The sequence below is a fragment of the Carassius gibelio genome, chromosome B15, assembly GCF_023724105.1.
Source record: "Carassius gibelio isolate Cgi1373 ecotype wild population from Czech Republic chromosome B15, carGib1.2-hapl.c, whole genome shotgun sequence".
Taxonomy (NCBI): domain Eukaryota; kingdom Metazoa; phylum Chordata; class Actinopteri; order Cypriniformes; family Cyprinidae; genus Carassius; species Carassius gibelio.
In genome coordinates, this window is record NC_068410.1 from 20,341,384 (window position 1) to 20,368,325 (window position 26,942).

Sequence of the window (26,942 nt, forward strand, 5' to 3'; positions counted from 1 at the left end):
GTGTGTGTCCTGTGTGTATTATGTATATAAATACACACATACATGCATACGTTATATGTTATGTTTATATTTAAAATATATTTATAGATAATATTAATTATATGATATAAATATATACATGTAAATACATGTAAATATTTTCAAAATATATAATGTATGTGTGTATATTTATCTATACATGATAAATGTACACAGTACACACACACATATATTACGTAAACAATTATTTTGGATGCGATTAATTACTATTAATCATTTGACAGCACTATTATTATTATTACTACTATTATTAGAAGTGCATTCTACTGTAAAATATTTTCATAATTCTGTCAATTTCTTCAATCTAAATCAAATATGTATTATGAGGGGTAATCATGAAGACATAAGAGTTTCTGTTTCTTTGAGGATCCTGTAGTTATTGAAAGAGATAACTCTCTGCTCATTAGTATGTTTATTGGTGCATGTGTGTTGAAATGCATTTTATGTTTGTGATGCATGGTGGAGACTACAGGGCCTTTTAGTAGGACACAACTCTGTCTCTCTGTGTGTGTATGTGTGTGTGGGGGTCTGTGTGTGTGTGTGTTTGCTCCAGTTGGGGGATGGTGAGACAGCAGCAGGCTGTTATTGATGCTCTGATCTGTCTGTCAGGTTTTGGCTGGGGTGCAAGGGGATGGGATGGCAAGCTACTCATGGGACAAACACCAAGGTTAGACAAGGGCAACCCAGCCCAGTTCAGCATGAGAACAGCCCCTCCCAAATAAACACACACAAAATGCCCTTCAATCTTATCGATTTTTGTTGAAATACAGAGACGCCATGCTGCTTTAGGATCAGATTGCTGATGCCACTCAGTGCTCTGCTGCTCAGCATCCCAGAATCCACATGCTAATTGCTATAGCAGCATACTTGAACTAAATTACCCGATCTGATCCCAATTGGCCCTGGCATCCTCTTGGACTATGGGCCAGATTTGGGTCAGGTTTTCATGTCTAATTTTGATTTGGCTTCTGGCTGTAATTAACATAATTTTTATTTTATTTTATTTTTTATTTAAAGTAATATATACAGTACTTTTCAGCATTTGCCATTTATAAGAGAGCACATAAACTTCATCTCCAGAGCTACTGTGAGTCACTTCACCAGCATTTCATTTGATAAAATTAGTTTTACTCTTGATACAGAGGTGGCCAAAATTATTAGAACACTAGTATTTTCTACAGCTAAAAACGTTTTTATGTCAGTTGTTTCTATCTGTTGCTGTAGTGTGTCAGCAGGAAATATCAGTTTACATTTCCAAACATTCATTTTGCCATTAATTGTAATAATCCAGTGAGATTTCTGTCTGAACAGTCAGTGATCCATAGAGATCTGATCTGATCATCATCAGTCTGTCTGGAATGACATGGGGAAACAGAACAAAGTGAGACAGAATAAATCCAGAAGAACTGTGGCAACATCACTAAGATGCTTCAAGAGACCTTCCTGCAAAGCTATAGTGCTGTTAAAAGTTTTAGGCACTTGTGTAAAAATGCTGTAAAATGAGGATGCTGTCAAGAATAATGTCCTATATATATATATATTTTTTTTTTATCAATTAACTTCTATTAACTCAAATCAACATTTAGTGTGACCATCCTTCCCTCGGTGCACTTGTGCACAGTTTTTGAGGTAGCTTTGCAGGTAGGATTCTTGAAGTGTCTTGGAGAAGCTGCCACAGTTCTTCTGGATCGAGTCTGTCTCAGTTTGTTTTGTTTCTACATGTCATTCCAGACAGACTGGATGATGATGAGATGGCTGTTGTCAGACTCCTTGTGCAAACAAAAAGATGAAAAGGAAATACCACGTAAACTTTTCTAAAGGTAGTCAGTTCCCCTCAGAGATGCATTCATATGAACTCCTACCTAAATTGAATAGCGATTTGTTTGGTATCTCATTTGAATCGTCACGTATTTGAATCAATTTTTCAACCGGCTCGCGGTTAATCATTACATCCCTAATTATAATATGTATTGATGTTTTGAATTATTTTTTATTTATTCATTTTTTAACACTTTTGTAATTTTTTTAAAATAGACATTCAGTTCTAGAAAGCTTTAATACATTTTTTTTTTTTTTTTTTTTGCTTTAGTAATTTTAGTACTTCAATTTACTTATTTCAACATTTCAAATTTTCACTTAGGTTTAAGATTAATACAAGATAATACAAACTTCATTTGTATAATTATTAGTAGTAGTAGTAGTAGTAATTATTTAACAGTAACAACACTAAAATGTCAAGACTGGTTAAAACATATCCATACAATATAAAATCACTGGAATTTAAATTATACACACAAAAGCAGAAACATTCTCTTATATATATATGCACATCTTACCCCATTCTCCCCAATTGTCATATTGCCCAGCCCTATTAAAAGGCATGCTTGTTTGGACACACATGAACAAAGGCACACACTACTCTTCATGTCAGCACAGTGAGGGCATGACTTATGCTACATTACTCAAGCTCTTCAGTAAACACTTTCTGAGAAAATGAAACCTGGAGGCAGAGAGATAAGAATCACGTCAGGCTTGAGCGCTGAATCATTGCTACACAGAGTCATGGCACTGCAGTCCTCGACTTCATCCAGCAAGGTCTGTTTGAAAATCCGCAGACAAAATAACTTACTAGCCTACTCATCAGGGGAATCCCCAAAGCTTCCCAAAGGACAAGGTTTGAAGTGTTGCTGCTTTCCCTTTTTTCATTAATTTGATGCAGCTACATATATATAAAGGGGCAAAATTAATTTTGAGTGTTTATTCACCCTGTCAGGCAGATTTTATTCACCCTAGACTATCAGATGGTTTTGTTTATTTTCAAGTTGTGAGTATATCCTGATAAAACTCGACATGGACAGACATAACAGCACTTTAAACAAACAAAAGACACATTTATCAAAGGAAAAGTAAAAGAAAGTTGTGCAATCCAATACAACTATGTAGCATTAAAGAAAGCATGAAATGGTGTTCACAACTGACTGTAAAACTGTAAAATTAGACTTTATTTTATACATTGGGAGTTGATTAGATTGTGAAGTGGGAGTTGCATACCAGAACAAAGCCAGGTGGTTGACAAGGGAAAAATAATTTTATTATTTTAACATTTACTTCATTTGTGTAAGAAAAAGTAAACATCTTTTCAACTATAATCTTTTTTTTGGTAAGCATTTTCACGAGATAAACAAGTTTGACTTTAGTGTGAAGCACGTAATTGCAAATCTTGCAAATTTAAAAGTATTGTAAAGAAGTGGATGCACATTTCTTGCACAAGCTTCAAAATGCATTCATTTACATGTAAACCCATCCCTCTCGTGAACACACATACAGTATTGTTCAAAATAATAGCAGTACAATGTGACTAACCAGAATAATCAAGGTTTTTAGTATATTTTTTATTGCTACGTGGCAAACAAGTTACCAGTAGGTTCAGTAGATTGTCAGAAAACAAACAAGACCCAGCATTCATGATATGCACGCTCTTGAGGCTGTGCAATTGGGCAATTAGTTGAAAGGGGTGTGTTCAAAAAAATAGCAGTGTCTACCTTTGACTGTACAAACTCAAAACTATTTTGTACAAACATTTTTTTCTGGGATTTAGCAATCCTGTGAATCACTAAACTAATATTTAGTTGTATGACCACAGTTTTTTAAAACTGCTTGACATTTGTGTGGCATGGAGTCAACCAACTTGTGGCACCTCTCAGCTGTTATTCCACTCCATGATTCTTTAACAACATTCCACAATTCATTCACATTTCTTGGTTTTGCTTCAGAAACAGCTTTTTTGATATCACCCCACAAGTTCTCAATTGGATTAAGGTCTGGAGATTGGGCTGGCCACTCCATAACATTAATTTTGTTGGTTTGGAACCAAGACTTTGCCCGTTTACTAGTGTGTTTTGGGTCATTGTCTTGTTGAAACAACCATTTCAAGGGCATGTCCTCTTCAGCATAGGGCAACATGACCTCTTCAAGTATTTTAACATATGCAAACTGATCCATGATCCCTGGTATGCGATAAATAGGCCCAACACCATAGTAGGAGAAACATGCCCATATCATGATGCTTGCACCTCCATGCTTCACTGTCTTCACTGTGTACTGTGGCTTGAATTCAGAGTTTGGGGGTCGTCTCACAAACTGCCTGTGGCCCTTGGACCCAAAAAGAACAATTTTACTCTCATCAGTCCACAAAATGTTCCTCCATTTCTCTTTAGGCCAGTTGATGTGTTCTTTGGCAAATTGTAACCTCTTCTGCACATGCCTTTTTTTTAACAGAAGGACTTTGCGGGGGATTTTTGAAAATAGATTAGCTTCACACAGACGTCTTCTAACTGTCACAGTACTTGCAGGTAACTCCAGACTGTCTTTGATCATCCTGGAGGTGATCATTGGCTGAGCCTTTGCCATTCTGGTTATTCTTCTATCCATTTTGATGGTTGTCTTCCGTTTTCTTCCACGTCTCTCTGGTTTTGCTCTCCATTTTAAGGCATTGGAGATCATTTTAGCTGAACAGCCTATCATTTTTTGCACCTCTTTATAGGTTTTCCCCTCTCGAGTCAACTTTTTAATCAAAGTACGCTGTTCTTCTGAACAATGTCTTGAACGACCCATTTTCCTCAGCTTTCAAATGCATGTTCAACAAGTGTTGGCTTCATCCTTAAATAGGGGCCACCTGATTCACACCTGTTTCTTCACAAAATTGATGACCTCAGTGATTGAATGCCACACTGCTATTTTTTTTAACACACCCCTTTCAACTAATTCAACTAATTGCCCAATTGCAAAGCCTTAAGAGCGTGCATATCATGAATGCTGGGTCTCATTTGTTTTCTGAGAATCTACTGAACCTACTGGTAACTTGTTTGCCACGTAGCAATAAAAAAATATACGAAAAAACTTGATTATTCTGGTTAGTCACATTGTACTGCTATTATTTTGAACAATACTGTACAACAGTTGGACTGAAAAAAAGAAAGATATAATTTTAGTAGTTCCTTTTCAAGGGAACTTCGAACTGCGCCCTCTAGGGGGCGCTATGGGAAACACCTCGTCATGACTCATGTCTGAAGCATACATTGAAAAAACACCAACTTGTTGGCCAGCTACAGCCTCTGACGTCACTACCGGCGTGACTATAAACAGGCACCGGGAGAACATGTCACTCTCTTCTTCGTCTTCACTGACTGTTCTGTTTGAAGCGTGCACCTGAAGAACTGGGAAGAGCGATCTTTCTCTGTATATCATGGCAACTACTAGCGAGCAGTTAGACAATGTGTGCATCCGTGTTGGCGTTATTTGACACCCGATGACACACGCGATCTTTGCGTCATTTGTTTGGGTAAAGAGCATGCAAGCGATGTCTTTGAGGAGGCAATCTGTGTGCATTGTGAACATTTTTTCAATGAAAAAAGCTCAGCTCTTGTTATTCTCTTCCGAAAAAAAAAGAAAAAAAAAGAGAAACTGCGGTTCAGGACCTGCCATTGCTAAGGCATGGAGGAGAATGAGCTCATGAGAATAGAGGTGGATCTGTCTGAATGGTTTAAAGAGGGACTTTTCCCTTTTATTCTCGTAATGGCGGCGGACGAGAGAGAGCCTTGGGAAGATGATGTTATATGATCTCCATACAGATATCAAAAAGAAATGAAAGAGGCCATTTTCTTCTCGCATGGCATTGTTACACACAATGGTGGTGCTTCAATTATATCAAGCTGATCTGCTAAGAGACCTGGATATAGGCGAAGGCCTTTCTCTTGATCAGGTAGCCAAGCTGCACCGCATCACAGACCTCTCTCCATGCTACCAAGCAGGCCACCTCAGCCATGGGCAGGACTATGGCGGCCATGGTGGCAGTGGAGAGATGTCTGTGGATGAACCTGGTAGACATCGGAAAGAAAGAAAAGGCTTTCTTCTTGATACTCAGGTTTCGCCTTCTGAACTTTTCTGTATTTTCGTTGAGACGGATATTGAGAAGTTCAGGGAGACAAAGGCGTGCTCTGCTGCTTTCAGATCCTTCGTTCCACGAAGGTCCAGGTCCGAGCCTGAACAACATAGGGGTCCTGGCCTGTCTCGATCTGAGGATCAAAGACGGCACAGAAGGCTAGTATAGTGACTCGCGCTCCTCCCCCACCTGTGGGCAGAGGTAAGAGGAATCTTGGGTCATGAGGAGGTAAGCAGAACATAAGGGATGTGATTCGGACGAGGCAGCGTTCTCGTCTGAATCAGAGTGATACAGAGGAATCTACTCATTACCTTTAGGGATTTTTAACTTGTGTTTTTATCTTTTCCTTCCTAATTCCCCTGTAACCACCTGCTCTCCACCTGATTGAGGTTAGGTGGAAACCTCTCGCATAACAGTCTCCTATGCTGGACCTATGATGTTTTAGTTGGTTCTGTGTTCATAGCAACCACCTTACTGATGGTCCGGACTAAAAGGAGGCACCGCTTGAGAGGGGCTCCAGAGCAGGAGGGTAGGTGAGTATGTAACCCTCTCGGTTTCCTTTGCAGTGCTCAGTTACAGTGTTTACTAAACACTCACCAGCACCAGTCATCCGGCATCATGTTCCGGTATTAGGCAGCTGAGATCACAGGTTTCTGGGGAGCCTTCTTGATCATCAGGCCTGGCACAGCACTGCAGGGAATTTCATGGATGTCCGGCCTGGTCACCCTGAGGGGTCTCCTGGTCACTTAGTGGTGCTGTCGCATCTAGCGCGAAGTGGAGGTGGCAGTTACAGAAGTCTTCTTGTATATGCTGCCTCAGGTGATGCTCCCCTCGCCCAAAGTTTGTACAATTTGAGCTTGCCTCTCCCGTTCGATTCAGTGCCTCTGCGATGCTTGGGAACCTTTAGGTACACACGCTAAGCTTTGTGTACTTTCTCAAACCTTTGCACACTTTCTAAAATCCACGTAAGTGGTAAGTGTGCACGCAAGTCTCTGCGCACTTTCTGACATCCAGTACGGTAAGGGTTTTCCAAAAAGGGGAGCGCCTATGAGCGCGCTACTCTGATCTCGGAGTTCTCCTCTCATATGAGACCGAGTTATCTGTTTATTCCCAAGAGCTCTCCAGTATTTTTTCCATAGATCAAGTTGATGATTCTCAAACATACTGATCTGAGATGCACCATTCCTTCTATGAGCTGCTCTATCAGAGTGCCACGAGAGCCCCTCCTTAGAACAGTATTTGAAAATCCATGTTATGGTAAGTATGCACGTGAAGTTTTTGCACACTTTCTGAAATCCACACTGTGGTAAGTTTGCACGCTAGTATTCTGCGTTATTTCAAAAATCATATATGGTGAGGGCTTCGCACTGTTGCTTCGTGCCCTTTCTTGAGTTGGTAAAAGCCCCGTTCATCTTGGGTATCTCCACCTATGTACTCCACATATGTCTCCTCGGATACCGATCTAAACAGGGTGTTGCTAATTGACAGCTCTTTCAGCAAGCTTATGCGTAAGCTAGCGGTAGCCCCTGTGTGACAGACAAGACTTGGTATAAAATGCTAGGTTCTTAGCCGTATCCCTTTAAAGGAATCTTTCCTGATTCCAAGCCTTAAGCTCTACCCCGGGCAGAGGCCCTAACAATTAAGTTGGGTATGTTGCTTAGGCCTTTGGCCGTAAGGGGTACTGTCACAGATAGCCATCTAAATGTCCCAGGGGCAACCCCCGTGGAAATGTTAGAGTTGGTACTTAGTGCTCGCCATGATTCTGGCCTGCACTCCCCTCAGGATGGCGGTGTGGGTATACCGCTCCCCATAGAGCCCCCTAGAGGACGCAGTTCGAAGTTCCCTTGAAAGGGAACGTCTCAGGTTTCAAAAGTAACCATGGTTCCCTGAGTAGGGAACAAGACACTGCGTCCTCTAGCCATGCTTCGGACGCAAGCTTCAGATGAAGAAGTGATCGACGTGTTTTCCCGGTGCCTGTTTATAGTCACGCCGGTAGTGACGTAAGATGCTATTGCCGGCCAACAAGTTGGTGTTTTTTCAATGTATGCTTCAGACACGGGTCATGACGAGCTATTCCCCATAGCGCCCCCTAGAGGACGTAGTGTCTCGTTCCCTACTCAGGGAACCATGGTTACATTCGTAACCTGAGACGTTTTCTTACATTTACTGGTTTTCTTACTAAGAAAGTGACTCATCCACTGGGATCGTATGCATTGCGCAATCAATGTCTTTACACTTCCATTATATACAGTATGGACTCACAGGGATGGATTATTTTTTATAAAATATGTTCCTATGAACGGATGAAGTGATATACATCTGGGCTCAGTGCTGGAAAGTAACTGATTCCATTATCAGATTCCAAAAATTAAGTACTTATTAAGTATATTTCATTTTAAAATGCTCATAATCAGATTATATTTTTGGTTACATTTCATTCACACAATAGCAGTAAATTATTAATAATTATTGATTCTCCCTAATTATCCTCTATATTTTCAACTTTTTTTTCTAAAATACCTACTGTGTGTCATACCGTTTATCTTGGACTTTATTCACAAATTAGCAAACTATGCTTCTAAATTGGTGGGGGAAGCACCTCTCAAGCAATTAGGCCATGTATAAAACAATTATGCAAGTTACAAACCACTGGTGATGTATATCTGTGACACACATACTGTATATATGTTTATATAGCATATTTGTGATGTATATTTGATCATATAATAATTGCTTTTAATAGTGTTCATCGTCTAATTGATTAGGTCTTTAATTGATTTTTCCATACATTTCTGCCCCAAAAACATAAACTGACGGTCACAAACTGATAAGCTACTGCTTAATATTGTAGAAACTTAATTTTCTGTAAAGTTTCTTTGCAACTATTTGTATCGTAAAAAGTGATATACAAATAAACTTGAATTGATTTTTGCTTCACTAGTAGAATCAAAGGTCGAATCAATGAAGCCAGTCTTAAGAAGAGCTAAAAAATCCTCCAATGTCTGTTGCACCACATACACTATTCATAGTTCAACAAACATTGGTGTACTCTCAGCGTGGAAGATATTGGTAAGAACATGTTCAAAGATCTCCTGTTTAGCTACTACAAAGTCCACAGCCTCAGAAATCAGCTGGGACACTTTATCAAAGAGAAACAACAGCGCGCTGGACCCCTCAAATGATTTTTTCCCATGTAAAAGTCAAAAATGCCTTCAAGTTGGATTCATTTCAGAGTAACGCTGGGATGTAGGACATCAATGAGTCCATTACCTGCTCATTAGTGAATGTTATTTATTCATGTCTTTGTGGCCTCCAATAGAGTGCTACAGTGATAACACATTTTTGTAGGCCAATTTAGCATTTGTTCCCTCAACACAGAACCAAACTGATTTTTCATTTTGCTTTTTGCTTAAATAAGCTCTGTGACCATCAAAATCTTGATTCTTACACGTTTTGATCATAACGATAATCTTCACAAATGGACACAACTTTTATGAATTGAAAAACCTAAACATAATCGTCAGATAAACGTAAAAAAGCTAAATGTAGAGTGTAAACAAAAGATGAATGACTTCAATGTTATCACCATTAAGCTTCTGATAACTCTTTCATTCTTTATTTTAAAACATTTTTCAAGAAATTAAAGTAGAATAGTTTGCTCGTTTCTGGGTTTAGGCTTACAAAAATATGTCATTAGTGCAGCAATCTGTGTATGGAACACCAACATACAGCTAGAAGTCTGTATCAGACAGCATTGGAGTGACATGAGGAGAGCAGACGTCTGTTCTCCAGTGGCCAGACACTTCACTGACACCAATCAATCTGCTGGATTAGCACGGACACAGAGGGGTGAGGACACTGAAAAAATGTGACTTTCACAGTGTGAATATGTACTGCAGATGGATTTACTATATGAACTGTGTACAGAGGAAGTGAGGAAATCAGCTAAACAAATGAGCTTCTATGTGTACATTCTTTGCATGCAGTGTCTAACTACGTTTTATACTCTATCCTATATGCAAAACGAATCAGTGGATTGTGTGAACCAGACAATGGACTAATGTAAATCAATCTACTGTATTTCCATTTGCTTTGGCTAGTTTCATTTTGTTAAAAAAAAGTGATTTATATTTTTTAAACTTATCTCACCAAATCTGCATGCATTTGACCAAAAAATTGTGCTGCCAACCAATTAATTGCGATTAATCGCATCCAAAATAAAAGTTTTTGTTTACATAGTATATGTGTGTACACTGTGCATATTTATTTTGTAGGCCTATACACACACACATACACACCCACTATACATTTTGAAAATATTTCCATATATCTCCATGTATATTTATATGAATATAACTGATGTTATATATAAATATTTTAAATAAACATAACATTTTTCACAAATATATACATGCATGTGTGTGTATTTATATATACACACATAAAAAATATACACAGTACACAAACATATATTATGTAAACAAAAACTTTTATTTTGGTTGCGATTAATCACGATCATCTAAAATACAGTAAAAACAGTAATATTTTACAATATTACTACATTTTGTTTTCTATTTCAATATACTTTAAAATGATAATGTATTATTTTTAGTAATTAAGAATTTTTTCCCTGTGATAATTCACAGTGATAATTTTCAGCATCATTACACCAGTTTTGTCACATGATTCTTCAGAAATCGTTATAATATACTGAAACATAGAAACATTTATTATTATTATTATTATCAACGTTAAACAATGATCAATAAAAAGTTTAAAGAACAGAATATATTCAAAATAGTCTTTTGTAATATTATTAATGTGTCTACTATCACTTTTGATCAATTTAATGCTTTGCCTAATAAAAGTATACATTTATTTTTTTTAAATGTATATGGAGAAAAGTATTAAGATATGTTGACCTCAATAATTTCACTATTGAAGAACACATTTTCATTTGATACCCATTGTATTTCATCTGTCATGACTGTTGAGTGACATTTCAGTCATGTGACATAAAATTAGCTACGTTTAATACACATATCAGCACTCAACCACACAGAATTATACAATCAGTCTCCGTCTATTTGCACCTGACACACTTTGATTCCCTTGAACCATCGCATGTGCAATTCATGTCCCCAAAGCTCCAGCAAACAGACTCGATGCACTGCCGAATGACTATCAATGCTAACTTCCTCTGAGGCAAACTGGTCTCTTCCATTTTTCATGCTCACAGCGCAGCTGACAACTTGATACTTGCTTGGGGAAAAGAGAGGTCGAGTGCAGTGTTTATCTGGGGAGGGGAGGAGAGCCGCTCTGATCTACATTGCAGTTATGGTGTGTGTTTTATTCTCTGGTTGCATCTCATAAAAAATGGTTCTGTTTCAAATCAGCCATTACTGTTTTGCCAGTGGAGTTAAATGGATGGGAGCACATCACTGGACACAGAGTGTTTATGTGTGAGTGTGTGTGTGTGTGTGTGTGTGTGTGTGTGCGTGTGTGCGAACACAGAAGGTAATGGGGTTGTTGGGGTCTTTACATCTGGATCTATGAGCAAAAATGTGGGTATTTGCAAAAATGTAGGATTTGGTGGTTATTTTATGACAAGGTTCATTTTAAAACATTGGTGATATTTGTGGCCTTTGTATATATGATAATATGATCTATATATATATATATATATATATATATATATATATATATATGATATAGCAATGTGTTAATGCAGACATATCTCTAAACAAATCGACACAATCCAGTAAAATTTGTAATTACATTTTATAGTATTTTCATTTTACTAGTATTCATTTAATTATATAATTTCATTACTAATAGGGCTGTAAGATAAATCGCATGCGATAGGCCTATTTAATGCGCATCTTTTCAGTGAAGTCATCAGCGGTAAATCTCTACACATGCATGATTTCACATGGAGAAAAATACAGAGCCGTTGTTCACTGACTGCACAAAACATGCACAAAATATTATCGTGGTTTGGCGCAGCTTGTCAGTGAACAACGGCTCTGTGTAGTTAATGCTGCTCCATGTGAAATCACACGTGTAAAGATTTGCCACTGATTACAGAACCGGCCTTACTGACAAGATGCACATTAAATATCGCATGCCATTTATCATGCAGCCCTAATTACTAAAATTATAAAAATGGACAAAAAAAGCAACTTTTGTATTTTTTCTCCATATTTTTTTTTTACTCAGTTTAAAAAAAAAAAAAAAAAAATAGTCATCTTTATTTATATAGTTTTCAGTGCAGTAAAAAAGCAAAATAAATAGATTTTTAGAAAATGTATTAATTAATTATTTGTTATTAAAGTATTCTAATAGTATTCATTTTATTAGATAATTGTATTAATAAGATTATAAAACAGAAACAATAGCTACTATTTTTTATTTATTCTCTCTGTGTTTAGAATTCAGTTTATTTAAAATAAAATAATAATAAATGAAAAAAAAATTATCTTTAGCACATTTAGTTCAAGTTTTGTTCTCATCATAAAAAGAAATAAAATAATAATAATAATAAAAATAAAATAAAACAAATTGAAAATAAAATCTCCTCGGCAGGAAAACTGGAAAATACACCCGTTTGACAGAAGATGAGTAGGCAGGCTGAGGGTGTATTTGTATGAGTTGTGTGATCCAGAAGTCAAGCACTACTGGCTGGCCTGTTGAAAAAGGTCAGATGAGGATCTCATGCTTTGGTTGGCGACTGCCAAAAACTGTGCATGACTTTCTCATTACCAAGACCGTCAATTTCTATTGCTCATCGAGTGAAAATGTACACACCTCAGTGGGTGGAAACTGATCTTTTCGCAAGAGAACATGGAGAAAGTAATACAATGACATCTAGGACGCTTGCTGCAGTTAATGTATACCCACTAAAGACCATGTATCAACCATCAATAATACAATAGATAACACAAATCTGTGTGAAATTAATTTTATAAAAGACACAATACAGAGAGAACAGTCTGGTACTGCTCTAGATAATAAAGATGATAGATAATCTGAGTGATGACTGTGTACATTAAAATTGCCATACCTTTATACCAATAAACTTCAATAATGTTGTTCATGAATAGCATCACAAACATCAACTGTTCAGCTCATTTTCAGCATGTTGCTTTGCTTTTAGCCCCAATTTTCACACTCCCAGTAAATATATCAATATCAAGCCAGATACTTTGAAAAGAGCAAAGGTTTCACTGTAAATTTCAGTATGCATTTTTCATGCTGAAACATCCAGATTTGTGAACAAAGTATTGAATCACACATTCAGCTTTTCATCAGAAATACAAAATACTTTATAAACCTAATTAAAGAAGTGTTCATTCAGAAATATCATCATCATCATCATGAAAAAAACTTGAACTAATATAAGATATATATAAGCTGCAAGATCCCACAATGACAAAGGCCTCTTCATGTCAAAAATGACCAGCGTTTAACTGTCTCTAGAATAAACACAAACACTATGCCTGTAATGATGGGCAAGGTTCCCTCCCTTTCTTTAACAAAGCAAAGCAAAAAAAAATAAAAATCAATAAACCTTTCAGACACTGCATCCATTTGGCAAGGCTGGTCCAGCGCAACTTTCTCAAATGAAAGAGGGGGGAAAAAGGAAAGCAATAAGATATGGCATCAGGTTCCTTGTGATTATTTTCTATCTGTCTTATCATCAGCTCAGAGAAAAAAATAGCACACTACTCCAAATGAGAGCACGGTTACTGTAAAACCATGGATAATGACATACAGTAAATATACTGAATTTGGTTACTGCATTAACATTGTCTATAGCTGAAGCTAAATTCAACAGAATCTGTCCCAAAAAGTTAATTGTGAACACAAACATAGAGACGGTTCTCCTACCGTGATGGTTGTCCTCTGACTGGTTGAATCCACAGAGCTGGCAGATGGAGCGGACCCAGCGGTTCATCTCTTCCTCCGTTTCTGCCACCAGGTAGAAGGTTCTCTCGGCCGTCTTGATGTCGAACACAAAGCTGTCCTGGAACTCTTTGCGTTTGAAGGTGAGGCCGGCGTCCACCTGCTCGCAGCAGTGCAGGTCGATGATGCGAATGGGCTTTTTGGCATGGTCACTCTTGTAGTACTCAAGAACATCCGGGTCTCCACTCATGCGCCCACTACGCAGGATAAACCAGCGCTTCTTCCAAGCCTACAGACATAACAATAATAAAGATGAATGGATTTATTAAAATCTGATATATGTTTTAACTAACAAGACAGACAGACAGACAGACAGACAGATAGACAGATAGACAGATAGATAGATAGATAGATAGATAGAGTAAAAACAGAAATAAAGTAAAAAAAAATAATAATAATAATAATAATGTTAAATACAGGTGCTTCTCCATGAATTATAAGGTTGTGAAAAAGTTAATTTCAGTAATTCAACTCAAATTGTGAAATTTGTGTATTAAATAAATTAATTGCACACAGACTGAAGTAGTTTAAGTCTGATTTAGGCTCACATTTAACAAAAACCCTCCAAATCATAATCTCAACAAATTAGAATACTTCATAAACCAATAAAAAAAAACATTTTTTTTGTGAATTGTTGGCCTTCTGTATAGTATGTTAATTTACTGTACATGTACTCGATACTTGGTAGGGGCTCCTTTTGCTTTAATAAATGCCTAATAAATTTGGCGTGGCATGGAGGTGATCAGTTTGTGGCACTGCTGAGGTGGTGTGGAAGCCCAGGTTTCTTTGAAAGTGGCCTTCAGCCCATCTGCATTTTTTGGTTTCTTGTTTCTTAATTTCCTCTTGACAATTCCCCATAGATTCTCTATGGGGTTCAGGTCTGGTGAGTTTGCTGGCCAGACAAGCACACCAACACCATGGTCATTTAACCAACTTTTGGTGTTTTGGGCAGTGTGGGCAGGTGCCAAATCCTGCTGTAAAATGAAATCAGCATCTACAAATGATGGTCAGAAGAAGGAAGCATGAAGTGCTCCAAAATTTATTGGCAAATGGGTGCAGTGACTTTGGTTTTCAAAAAACTCAATGGACCAACAACAGCAGATGACATTACACCCCAAATCATCACAGACTGTGGAAATTTAACACTGGACTTCAAGTAATTTGGGCTATGAGCTTCTCCACCCTTCCTCCAGACTCTAGGACATTTTTTCCAAATTAAATACAATACTTGCTCTCATCTCAAAAGAGGACTTTGGACCACTGGGCAACAGTCCAGTTCTTCTTCTTCTTAGCCCAGGTAAGATGGCTCAGGAGTGGCTTAACAAGAGTTATACGACAACTGTAGCCAAATTCCTTGACACGTCTGCGTGTGGTGGCTTTTGATGCCTTGACTCCAGCCTCAGTCCATTCCTTATAAAGTTCACTCAAATTCTTGAATTTTTCCCACACTTTTTCCTTCCACTCAAATCAACATGCTTGGATACAGCACTCTGTGAACAGCCCGCTTCTTTGGCAATGAATGTTTGTGGCTCCTTGTGAAAGGTGTCAATGATTGTCTTCTGCACAACTTTCAGATCAGCAGTCTTCCCCATGATTGTGTAGCCTCGTGAACCAAACTGAGAGACCATTTTGAAGGCTCAGGAAACCTTTTCAGGTGTTTTGAGTTGATTACCTTCTTGGTATGTCACCATATTCTAATTTGTTGAGATAGTGAATTGGTGGTTTTTTTTTTTAAATGTGAGCCAAATCATCATCATAATAAAAAAAAGACTTAAACTACTTCAGTCTGTGTGCATTGAATTTATTCAATACCCGAGTTTCACCATTTGAGTTCACGACATTCAAATTTATTGAGAAAAACCCACAAATCTTTTGCATCATTATTAAATGTCTTTTCTGTCACATTTGATATATAAAATAGGGAATGTCGCCAGCATGACCGGTGTCTGAGTGAAGCAAATGTTAAACAACGGCAATCCTATTGGTCCACATGGCCAATGATGTCATAGGTGCGGTGCCCGCAAGTATAAAAGGGCACCTGCTGAACACGTCACCAACTTAGTTGTCTGAAGGAGATGTAAACAAGCAGGCTGAAGGCATGGCGAGTTGGCACAGTGCCTCATTCCCTCTCAGGGAACCATGGCTACATGCATCACCCGAGATATTCCACTTCTAGTGAACTCCATGCTGCATTCCCTAGGGACCACATTGGGGAAAGAAGTCCAACCATGCCATGTCGAGGCGCATGCCTGTTCACCTGGTGGGAGAGCACCAAGAATGCAACCACATATGCCAAACCTTTCCTCAGAAAGGGGCCAGGACACTGATATCAAAGGCTTCTCAAATAACCTGGCAGAAATGAAGAGAGCTAATTCAATCAAGGAGAACACCATAACCAAGTTAAGACTACAGCTATCCTCAGATAGCTACACTATGTGAGCAATAATACACAAGACCACTGTAGAGGCTAAACTAGAAAGCCTTTAGAGGAGCTCAAGAGATCACCACTTAAATCTCAGGTGATGAGAATAGCTGCTGAGATAGAACACATCTATCGTCAGATATCCCAGAGGTCTTATGAAGATTTGTAGACCAGAATAACAATCTAAATAGCCTTCCTGCAGAGCTGCCCAGACCACAGAGAGTGGGCTATCTATTTACAACCCTAGCAGGGGAGATAGCGCTGTCTAGGCAAAGGCTCAAGGAGACCACTACTTAAAGAGCTAGCACAAAGATATCCTCAGATAGCTTTGTAACTAGGAAGGGCTACCAGAAGGGGGAAAGACTGAGGCCCCGTCCACACGGAGACGGAGCTTACCCCAATCGATATTCTTTCCTCGTCTCAAGAAATATCCGCGTCCACACGAAACCGCATAATGATGTAGAATACATGCCAGACCAGTATGTGGCGCTGTAATTCTGCCACAGAGACACACTAAAAACAGAGAAGAAGACTTGGACTATGCTCATAAACCTTGTGCGTGGTACACAAACGAACATGGAACAATACATTTATTAGTCAGTGTTAATGTTAGTTAATAAAAAGACAATCGTTCAGTGTTTGTTCATGTTTTTGTTGCTGTTACGTGACGTAGAGGTGTCTGACTAGGGGGAGACGTGTGCTGATGACGTCATCGTTTCAGAAAATATACGGATTAGCCGTCCAGACGAAAACGCAAAGACGGCGTTTTCAAATTTATCCACTCTGGGACCTGGTTTCAAAAAATAGCGGTTTCACCTGATGAAAATGCCTGATCCGTGTGGACGAAACGCCTATCCGATAAAAAAAATTGTGCGTATTCAAAGAAATGCGTCTCCGTGTGGACGGGGCCTGAAACTACCCAGACCAGAAAGAATGGGCTGTCCACTTACAATCCAAAGAGGTGAGACAGCACTGTCTATTTGAGCCCTAAGCAGGGGGGCAATCACTGAGCAAGCACATAGCTATCCTCAGATACCTTGGCTACAAAAGGGGACCACTCCAGAGATGGCTCACCGCAACTGCAGTAGATCACAGCTAGCCTCAGATAGCTGTATTCAAGTAAGCCCGTCCCTGCCATATCAATGGCTGGAATATAACCTCCCTCAGAAGGCTATACCTAGGAGGTCCCCAACCAATGTCATCAGTAAATGATTTGCTAAAGAGCTAACACATAAACATCATACATCATCATATATACATCAAATATCACACAAACATCCATCATAAAGGATGATGTTGGCGGTGTGGTCGGACGAAGTGGCTACTCAGGGTCCCGAAAACTGTGTTTTTATGTCTGTTATTCTCAATTACTCGTTTTCATTCAGTTTCATCTTAGATAAACACTCGCAAACACATCTATGATCAACAGAGACTTCTGGAAATCGGCAGTGTACACAAACATCAGCTTTCACCGGTGACTTCTGAGAAGCTACAAGGCCTTTGTCTGCTATTAAAGTTGAACCCAGAGAACATGGCTTGGCCTACTGATGCTACCTGCACAAAACGGTGACACTGCTGGTGTGAGAGGGGGCAGAAGCATGGAGGCACACAAGCTAGGCTGAGGGCTAACCCCACTAGACCAGCGATTCCATCACTCATGCTCTCAAACGGTCGCTCTTTGTAAAGTAAACTTAATTCAACTCAGTCAGTCTACACAGCATAAGACAAGGGATTGTTGTGTGTTTGTTTTCACTGAAACATGGCTAAACGAAAATATCCTCCGCTATTCATATGCATGGACTTGCCTACTACCGAATGGACAGAGATACAGCAATGTCTGGTAAGGCTCGCGGGGGTGGCTTGTGTGTATAGGTCAACAATGAGTGGTATAACAATGCTGTGCTAGTGACAAAACATTGCTCATTGCTGGTGGAGTTTATGTTTGTAAATTGTCGACAGTTCCATCTGCCGCGGAAGTTCACAACCAATGTTATTGTCACAGTCTACATCCCCCCATGTGCAAACCCCAAGGACGTGCTCCGCGAGTGGTACAGCGCCATCAGTGAACAACAAACAAATAACCATGACGGCTTTTTCATAATAGTAAGTGACTTCATCCACACAAACTTAAAGACCATTTCGCCAAGTTCTACAACAATGAGAAAAAACACACTGGACTTTGTCTACACAACAGAAAAGAATGCATGCTAGGCTGTACCCCACTCCCACCTCTGGTTTTGGATCACATCTCTGTTATGCTAATTCCAGCATACAGACCACTTCTGAAACTCGCCAAACCGGTTTAAAAACTCATCACAATTCGTCTCAAATCCACAACAATTATACTGGTACCAAAGAAATTACCTGTGTCCAGTCTAAACGACTTCCGTCCCATAGCACTGACTCCAATCACAATGAAGTGCTTTGAGAGGTTAGTCATGCACAACATCAAAACCAGCCTCCACAACACACTCAATCTGCTCAAGTTTGCATATCGTCCAAACCACTCTAAAGACGCTATAATTTCCTCCACCCTCCACCTGGCTCTTACCCTCCTAGAGAATAAAGAATCCTATGTTAGGATGCTGTTCATCGACTTCAGCTCAGTATTCAAAACAATAATCTCACAACAGCTCATTAATAAACTAAACTTGATGGGCTTAAATACCTCCCTCTGTAATTGAATCCTGGACTTTCTAACTGGAAATCCTCAGTCAGTCCGTGTTGGCCACAACACCTTGAGCACTACCACACTGAGCACAGGTGCTCCCCAATGCTGTGTGCTCAGCCCACCGTTCTTCAGCTCCATCCACATCATAATGTTCACGAAGGATACAACTGTGGTAGGTGTCATGAGCAACAGCAATGTAACGCACTACAGAGAGGAAGTGGCACAGCTGGCTGAATGGTGTGGCACGAAAAACCTGTCCCTCATTGTGAGTAAGACAGAGGGGTTGTGATGGACTTCAGGAAAAAACTCAGTTGACCACCCTCCACTGACCACTGACAGCGCAACTAAGCACTAAATTCCTGGGGTTGCACATCACGGAGTATCTCACCCGGACCACTAATACCATTTCACTCTCCAAGAAGGCACAACAGAGCTTACACTTTCTCCTTCCACCTATCCTCACCAAATTCAGGGGCACAATAGATAGTGTGCTGACCAGCTGCATCACTGTCTGGTATGGGAACTGTAGTGCAGCAGATCACAAGACCCTCCAGCAGACAGTGAACACCACTGCAAAGATTATTAGTGCCCCTCTCCTCTCTATCCTGGATATTTTCCTTACACGATGCTCCAGCAAATCCAACAGTATCACGAAGGACCCCACCCATCCCTCCTAAGCCCCTTTCACACTGCACGTCGGACCCGCAATATTCCCGTAACATTGCCTGGTCGCCTTCTGTGTGAAAGCAACCACGTCCCGGAACGAGCACTGTGTGAACAAAAGCCAGATCTAATTCCGTATCGAAGTGATGACGCGCGTTATCGCGCGACTCTTTTACCGGCTGTTTTGAAGGAAGATCTACATTCGCGACGAAAACATATGTGGAAACTGTAATGAAGCAGAGATCAGTTAGTTCCTCACTTTCCGCGCTGACGCCGAGATCGTTTGCTTGCTTCAGTTAAAGTATAACGTGCCAAGCGTTGTCGACTCGTACATTACACGTCACGCGCTTATGTCACGTGTCGTTACGGGATCTTCAAGGGCTGTGTGTGAAAGCACGCACATATACCGGGTCATCACTGGCAGTGTGAAAGTGCCAAATCTAGCGACCAGGGAACAATTACAGGAACACTTTACCCCTGTATTTGCCGGAATGGCAGTGTGAAAGGGGCTCTACAGTCTCTTCCAGCTCCTACCATCAGGAAGATTGTACCGGAGCATCAAAGCCTGCTCGTCAGACTGCTAAACAGCTTTTTCCCCCAGGCTGTGAGAGCCCTGAACTCAAACCCCCTCACCCCCTCTGAAACACCACATTTACATCACAACAGACAATATTTATGTTAAGCATTCGTATAGTTTTAGTATTAGTATTTTTTCATTTATGTATAGGTTAACATTTATATATAGTATATTTATAGTCAAAATCTATAAATGTAGGTTAGTTTGTGTATAGGTTTATACGGTTTTACTTCATTGTTGCATCTCTGTATTTATGTGGCACTGTGGTCCTGTGAGGCACAACATTTTGTTTCACTCTATGTACACACATGTAGCAGAATGACAAAAAAAGCTCAACTTGACTAGACTTGACATTAGTACGAGATCGAAGCCTGATGTAAGCTTTGGCCATAACAATAGAGAGCTGGACACAGCTATCCTCGAATAGCAGTTCACTTACATAAGGCTGAAGATAGCCCAGACCATGGAAGTGGGCAATCTAGTTAAAACGGTCCATGCAAGACAGACCTGTCCATGCAAGAGGCTCATGGAGACCTATTTAAAAACCCTAGAAAGGGGAGCAGTCTCCGAGTTGGAACACAGCTCCTAGACAAAGACAATTCAATTCAATACAATTCCTAGACAAAGACTTCAGTGCTTAATTGAGAGAACTTGTGCCAAGGGGAAGCCAACCTAGTTAAGAAGCCAGGCAAGAAAATAGCTTCCCTCAGACCACCATATTCCAGAGCAAAGTGAGCTTGAGTGCAGCCTAGAAATCTTCCCTCATCACATTGAACGCGTAACTCTGAACGCATGTACTCTTCACCGAGACAAACGCGAAAGCAGAATATGCCCTCGAAAGTTAGGATCCGAACACGGAGGCACACATTCTCTAAGGTGCTGCTTGACTTAAGCGCTATCCATGGGATCCAATAACCCAAAAAGAGAAACTTGAACCCACGAATTCCGCAATCTGAGTCTTCATCATGCGTCGGCAACAGCAGGACCCAAACAGCGAGACGCAAATGCTTGTCACTCATTTCTTGAGAAGAGAGACAAATGCGAATGGAGCTTCTCATTGGATAACACTCACAGTGAGTGTGTTCGGTGCCCTCGAGCACTGAACACGGAACCTGACCAAGATACATGATGCATAGATCGTGTGTGTCCTCAAATGACAGAACCCTTGGGCACACACTTTCCACAGTGCTTTTCCTTGGTCTCTCACTCACACTTTAAACAGACGACTCCTGAAGACAACAAAACTTGGTGATGTATTCAGCAGATGCCCTTTTATACTTCTAGGCACTCTGTCTATGACATCATGGGCAATGTAGACCAATAGGATTGGCATGAAGCGTGGAGTTGCCTAGAAGGGGGAAAAAATAAATTGATCGAATCATAAAGTAAATGCTTATAGACATCTGTATTTTTTTATTTGGTTTATCATGTATCATTTTTAATTATAGTCAAGTTCTTGTCTTCTTTTACTGTTCATTTCGGTAATACAGAAATATTGAACAACAAAATATGAAGCCTCTCGACATGAAATGCTTATTCAAAAGAACAAATAAGTCTTCAGTTTGTGCTTGGTTAACACTGATCAAAACCAAGATTGAGTTCCAAGTGTGTTTATGTGGGTGTGTGTTCCATTTTGTGTATAAGTGTGTGTGTGAGTGCCTTATTTAAGACAGGTGCTACTCCCACACACTGTTTCCTGCTTAGATAGAGCTTTAAGGGGGAAACAAACACAGACACACGCACGCACGCACACAACTGCGATAATGGCGCACACACACCTGCTAGTCTACTGTTTGATGATCCATGAAATTTTATGAGACACACAGGCACACGACACTACCTCAACAAATACAAATACAAGGATTCCCACTTGTGTACAAACACACAGGTGCTTCAGGCATGGTAGTTGGGAATTTCCCTCATTTGAATGTAAATGGCCTCTTCTGCTTTAACTGCACGCGACAGAAAAGCATTGTAAATTTAATTAAATAAAGAAAGAAAGAAAGAAAGAAAGAAATAAAGAAAGAAATAGTACAACTTGAGTTATTTACACACTGACAGAAAAACTACACAGAGAAACAGCCTGGTGATGGAAAAAGGTTCTGTGGCCCAATGCCAGAAATTTACTTCCGCCCCATATCGCCTGCTCATTCTCGCTCTCGCTCTCTCTCTGTGGCTCTTGCTGACACACAGGATCCCACCAGCTCTCTTTCTTCCATCAGCACTGACACACACACACACAGAACCACCTCCGCCACCAAACCAGGGAACCAAGGACACTGTTTCCACTAAGCGCTACACCCCCGCTCTTCCCGGTCCTGCATCCAGCCTCACTGTCCGTCAGGAAGCGGAAAATGGATCCCACTACACATCCTGTGTTTTCTCAAACTTGCTGTTGACCTACCCCTCACATCACTCCTCTCACTCCATTCGGCCTGGGACACTAGTACACTGCTTAATGCACACTAACTAGTATAAACTGCACACTTACTAGTATTTTTTTAACAGAATGCAATATGAATGGAAATATTTCAAATGTCATTGTATTATAGTTTTCATCGACCTAGTGTTTAGCTCAGCGAGTGTGCAAAAAAATGGGTTGTTAACACCACTGTGTCAAAAAGGTTTGTGAACACTGAAAAAGTTTAGGAAAGCAAGGAATTTTGCTAAATCGTCCAACAGAATATCTGGATACTGTGCACAGTAAACACACTGTATACTACAGAAATAGTCGTTTTTTGGTACACCGCATTATGAACATAATCATAACTCTGCTGTACCCCTGAATATGACCGCCATCAGATCACTGATAAGTGAGGATGTGCTGACAGGTTTCTCCCCTGCTGTTCAAGCAAAACAGGAAATTAACATTGCCTCCAAATTTAGATGCAGTATAGTTGTAAATATCTCAGAACTGGAGCCCGTTTCTGTTCTGATGTTTTTTACCTTATACTTTACACTGATACACATGCCTGCTCATTTTCTGTTTGACAATCCATTCAATTTTATGTGATGCACATGCACACTTCCTCAGCAAATATACACAAGGGTTTCCACTCATGTACAAACGCACAGGTGCTTCATGCGCACTAGTTGGGAATTTCCCTGCTCTGAATGTAAATGGACTCTTCTTCTTTAACCACATGCAACAGAAATGTAATGATGAAGTTAAAAATGGCCATTTTCATCACCTACACAATTAATGACTGCATAAATCTCACATTTTCCAACTTATATGGCTATTTATCAAATAAATAAAAAATAAGAAAATACTAATTGAAGTTTAAAACATATTTGTGGATAGACAAAAAAACTTAATTTCTTTTTAATAAAATTAACCGAAATGAAGATAATTAGTTACATTAATTAGAATTAATGACATACATTGCTTATATAATAATCTAAAAGATCATTCAAAACCTTAATTGTCGCATTAACAAACACAAATAAAAAGCTTTTAAAAATCAATATGTTGTTTGTTATCCATATTATTTTTCATATTTGATGTCATAAGCCACAGATTGGAGTCCACAGTTTATTATTGCTTTATACATATTTAACATGATCTAAATCTATTTTAATTTAACAGCCCTAGTTATTAAACTAAAATATCTGACAGCAGAAAGCCACAGATTTTCACATGAGATCAAAGACCGCAGCGCTATGAAATCATTTCCCCCAATAACATGTTTTGATGCATTTCTATTTTTGATTCATCAGACAAGAGCAAACCTCTGGCCAAAAAAAAAACGTCTTTCCATGTTCCCCAAGTGTATTTCTTGCAGACTGATAAATGACACTATAGTTTTCACTGTCTACACACAGCTAAATGAGTGGAGACTGAGGGAGCAACAATACTTTATCAACACTTTAACACTAAAGCTCAGAATGGCAAGACACACACATGGGCAGTTTTATAGTTAAGGTTTGCTGTTACCAATAATGGATCATGTTATTTTTTGACAGTGATAGTATTTAAAACAAGTGTTTTTTTAGACGGTTTTACTACTAATTCTTAAAAGAATTCAAAATATTAAGCATTACATCACTTGCTCACCAGTGGATCCACTGCAGTGAATGGGTTCCGTCAGAATGAGAGTCTAAACAGCTGATAAAAACGTAACAATAGTCCACACGTAATCCACAACACTCCAGTCCATCAATTAACGTCTAGACAAGTAAAAAGCTGCTTGTTTAATAAATAAATCCATCAAGTCATTTTAAAATTCCTCTATCAATGATATTGCTTTTCTCAGTTAAAAAAAGCTGTCTTGTCTGTATCAGGAGAGAAATATGCACAGCTCAAGCATTGTGTATATGTGAAAACTGTCCAAAACAGGTCTAAACAAATATGTTGGTAGAATATGATACGAAACAGAACAGAAGGATTTTTATACTGGAGGAAGCATTATTATGGATTTTGTACATGTATTTTGGCTAGATCATTTGAGTTTAGTTTTTTTATGAGTTGAACTCTGATGGCACCCATTCACTGCAGAGGATCCACTGGTGAGGAAGGGATTTTAATGCTACATTTTCATAATCTGTTCTGATGAATAAAACAAACATTTACATCTTGGATGGCTCGAGTGGGGAGTGCATTTTCAGTAAATTTTCATTTCGGGGTGGGGTGGGGGGACTATTCCTTTACTAATAGTATGCTAATATCAATGACGCTGACGTGTCTTGGGATCAAAAAAATAAAATAGTCCATCAACTGTATGGACTGTAGATATTTTAAGTCAGTGTTTTTCTAAATATGGAAAAAAGCAGTCAGGACATTCCTCAAATGATTTCTCCCTTTGTGTTTCATGAAAAAAATAAAAAATAAAAAAAATAAACCATCATGGAACAAGTTTGGAATGAGAGGAATGAACATAACATGTTTCACTTTTTACGTTTAATCAATCATTGGTATAGATACGCTAAAATCTTGATTTCTTGGAAATACCTCATCTCGTTTAATCTTTCTTTGCTCTAAATAATAGCAGTTATTTAATAACTGGATTCGTAGATTACTGATGGGCTTTTGTTGTTGTTTGAACACATCCGTAATAGATCCTTGTTTGTGGTTTTTGGTGTGGCAGCTTTTGTGGTGTGAGAAGCTCCACGCTCAAAACCATCTCTGGCCACACCCACTCAGAGCAGAGACCAAAAGACATGACGTCATATTCACCTGATGACACATACATAACTAGAGACCTGCTCTATATAATTTAATGAATTCTGCAAACTATACATGGCAGTTTTATTCCATCTAATTGATTGGTTTGTTTTATGAGCGAGTGAGTGAGAGTGCAAAGAAAGAAAGATGAACGCAAAAGAGAAATGAGAAGAGGGAAAGAGATGCAATCACTTTGGTGCATATCGCCCTCTTCTCATTTGCATTTATGGCACTCTCATGGCTGTAATATGACTAAATGAGATTTGGAACGAAGCCCAGATCAGTTGAAGGAGGTCTGCATGACCCAGCTGGCTCACAACTAGCACATTTAGCACACATGTCACTGTTGGTCTCAGATTAGAAGAGCCTTTTATGTGCTTTGCATGGTTTTATAAGGACTGAGATTTGTTCAGTATTTAACCATTAAAGCTGCAGTTGGTAACTTTTGATGCTCTAGCATTTAATAAACAGAACTGCTTGCGTCTTGTGGAAGAACATCGTAGCCGGAACTACTTCTCTCTGTTTATGTCTATGAAGAATCACAAAGGTACTGGGTTACCTTTCATTTTAAGGCACCCCACAGGGTAAAAATGTAAGATATTACTGTACTTCTCCAGTTTATTGATTACATTAAAGATATAGTTCACCCAAAAATGAAAATGTGATGTTTTTTGCTTAGCCCCAGCGCATCCAAGATGTAGGTGACTTTGTTTCTTAAGTAGAACACGAAAAAAGATTTTTAACTCAAACCGTTGCAGTCTCTCGGTCTTACAATGTTAGTGGATGGAATCACAGCTTTGAGAGTCACAAAAACATACTCAAACAAAACCCCACGGCTCGTGACGATACATTGATGCGACACAAAATGATCGGTCTGTGCAATAGTATTTATATTGGGTGTTTTTTCCCTCTGATTCACCGCAATGTCCTGTCTGTCCTGAGCGCATTAGCATCTTCTTCTTCAGCAGGCGTGTGAGGAGGCTTCTTCTTCCTCTTGCTTTAAGGCAGATCGCAGACTTATAAGTGCATTACCACCACCTATCTCTCAAATGGACCACTGACACTCCTAATTGAGATTGTAGATAGGGTGTTAGTGGTCCATTTGAGAGATAGGTGGTGGTAATGCACTTATAAGTCTGCGATCTGCCGTAAAGCAAGAAGAGGAAGAAGCCTCCTCACACGCCTGCTGAAGAAGAAGATGCTAATGCGCTCAGGACAGACAGGACATTGCGGTGAATCAGAGGTAAAAAAATATATATATAAATAAAAAAATAAACAAATATAAATAATGTTCAGTTTCTTGCACAGAGCGATCATTTTGTGCCTTTACACATCAATGGATCATCACGAGCCACGAGTTTAATTCGGTTTTGTTTGTGTATGTTTCTGTGACTCTCAAAGCCATCCACTTATATTATAAGACACATAGACTGCAATGGTTTGAGTTAAAAATCTTCATTTGTGTTATACCGAAGAAACAAAGTCACCTACATCTTGGAT

The 26,942-nt window shown here is 39.2% G+C and overlaps 1 protein-coding gene across 1 annotated transcript in view; it reads right to left on the minus strand.

Moving 5' to 3' along the window:
- The window catches only part of gab2 (GRB2-associated binding protein 2), a 90,721-nt gene that overhangs the window by 35,098 nt on the left and 28,681 nt on the right, over window positions 1-26,942 (minus strand). Inside the window, exon 2 of the mRNA XM_052576639.1 lies at window positions 13,871-14,174. Within this exon, the coding sequence (XP_052432599.1) occupies window positions 13,871-14,174 (304 nt within the window). The remainder of the gene's footprint in view (window positions 1-13,870; window positions 14,175-26,942) is intronic.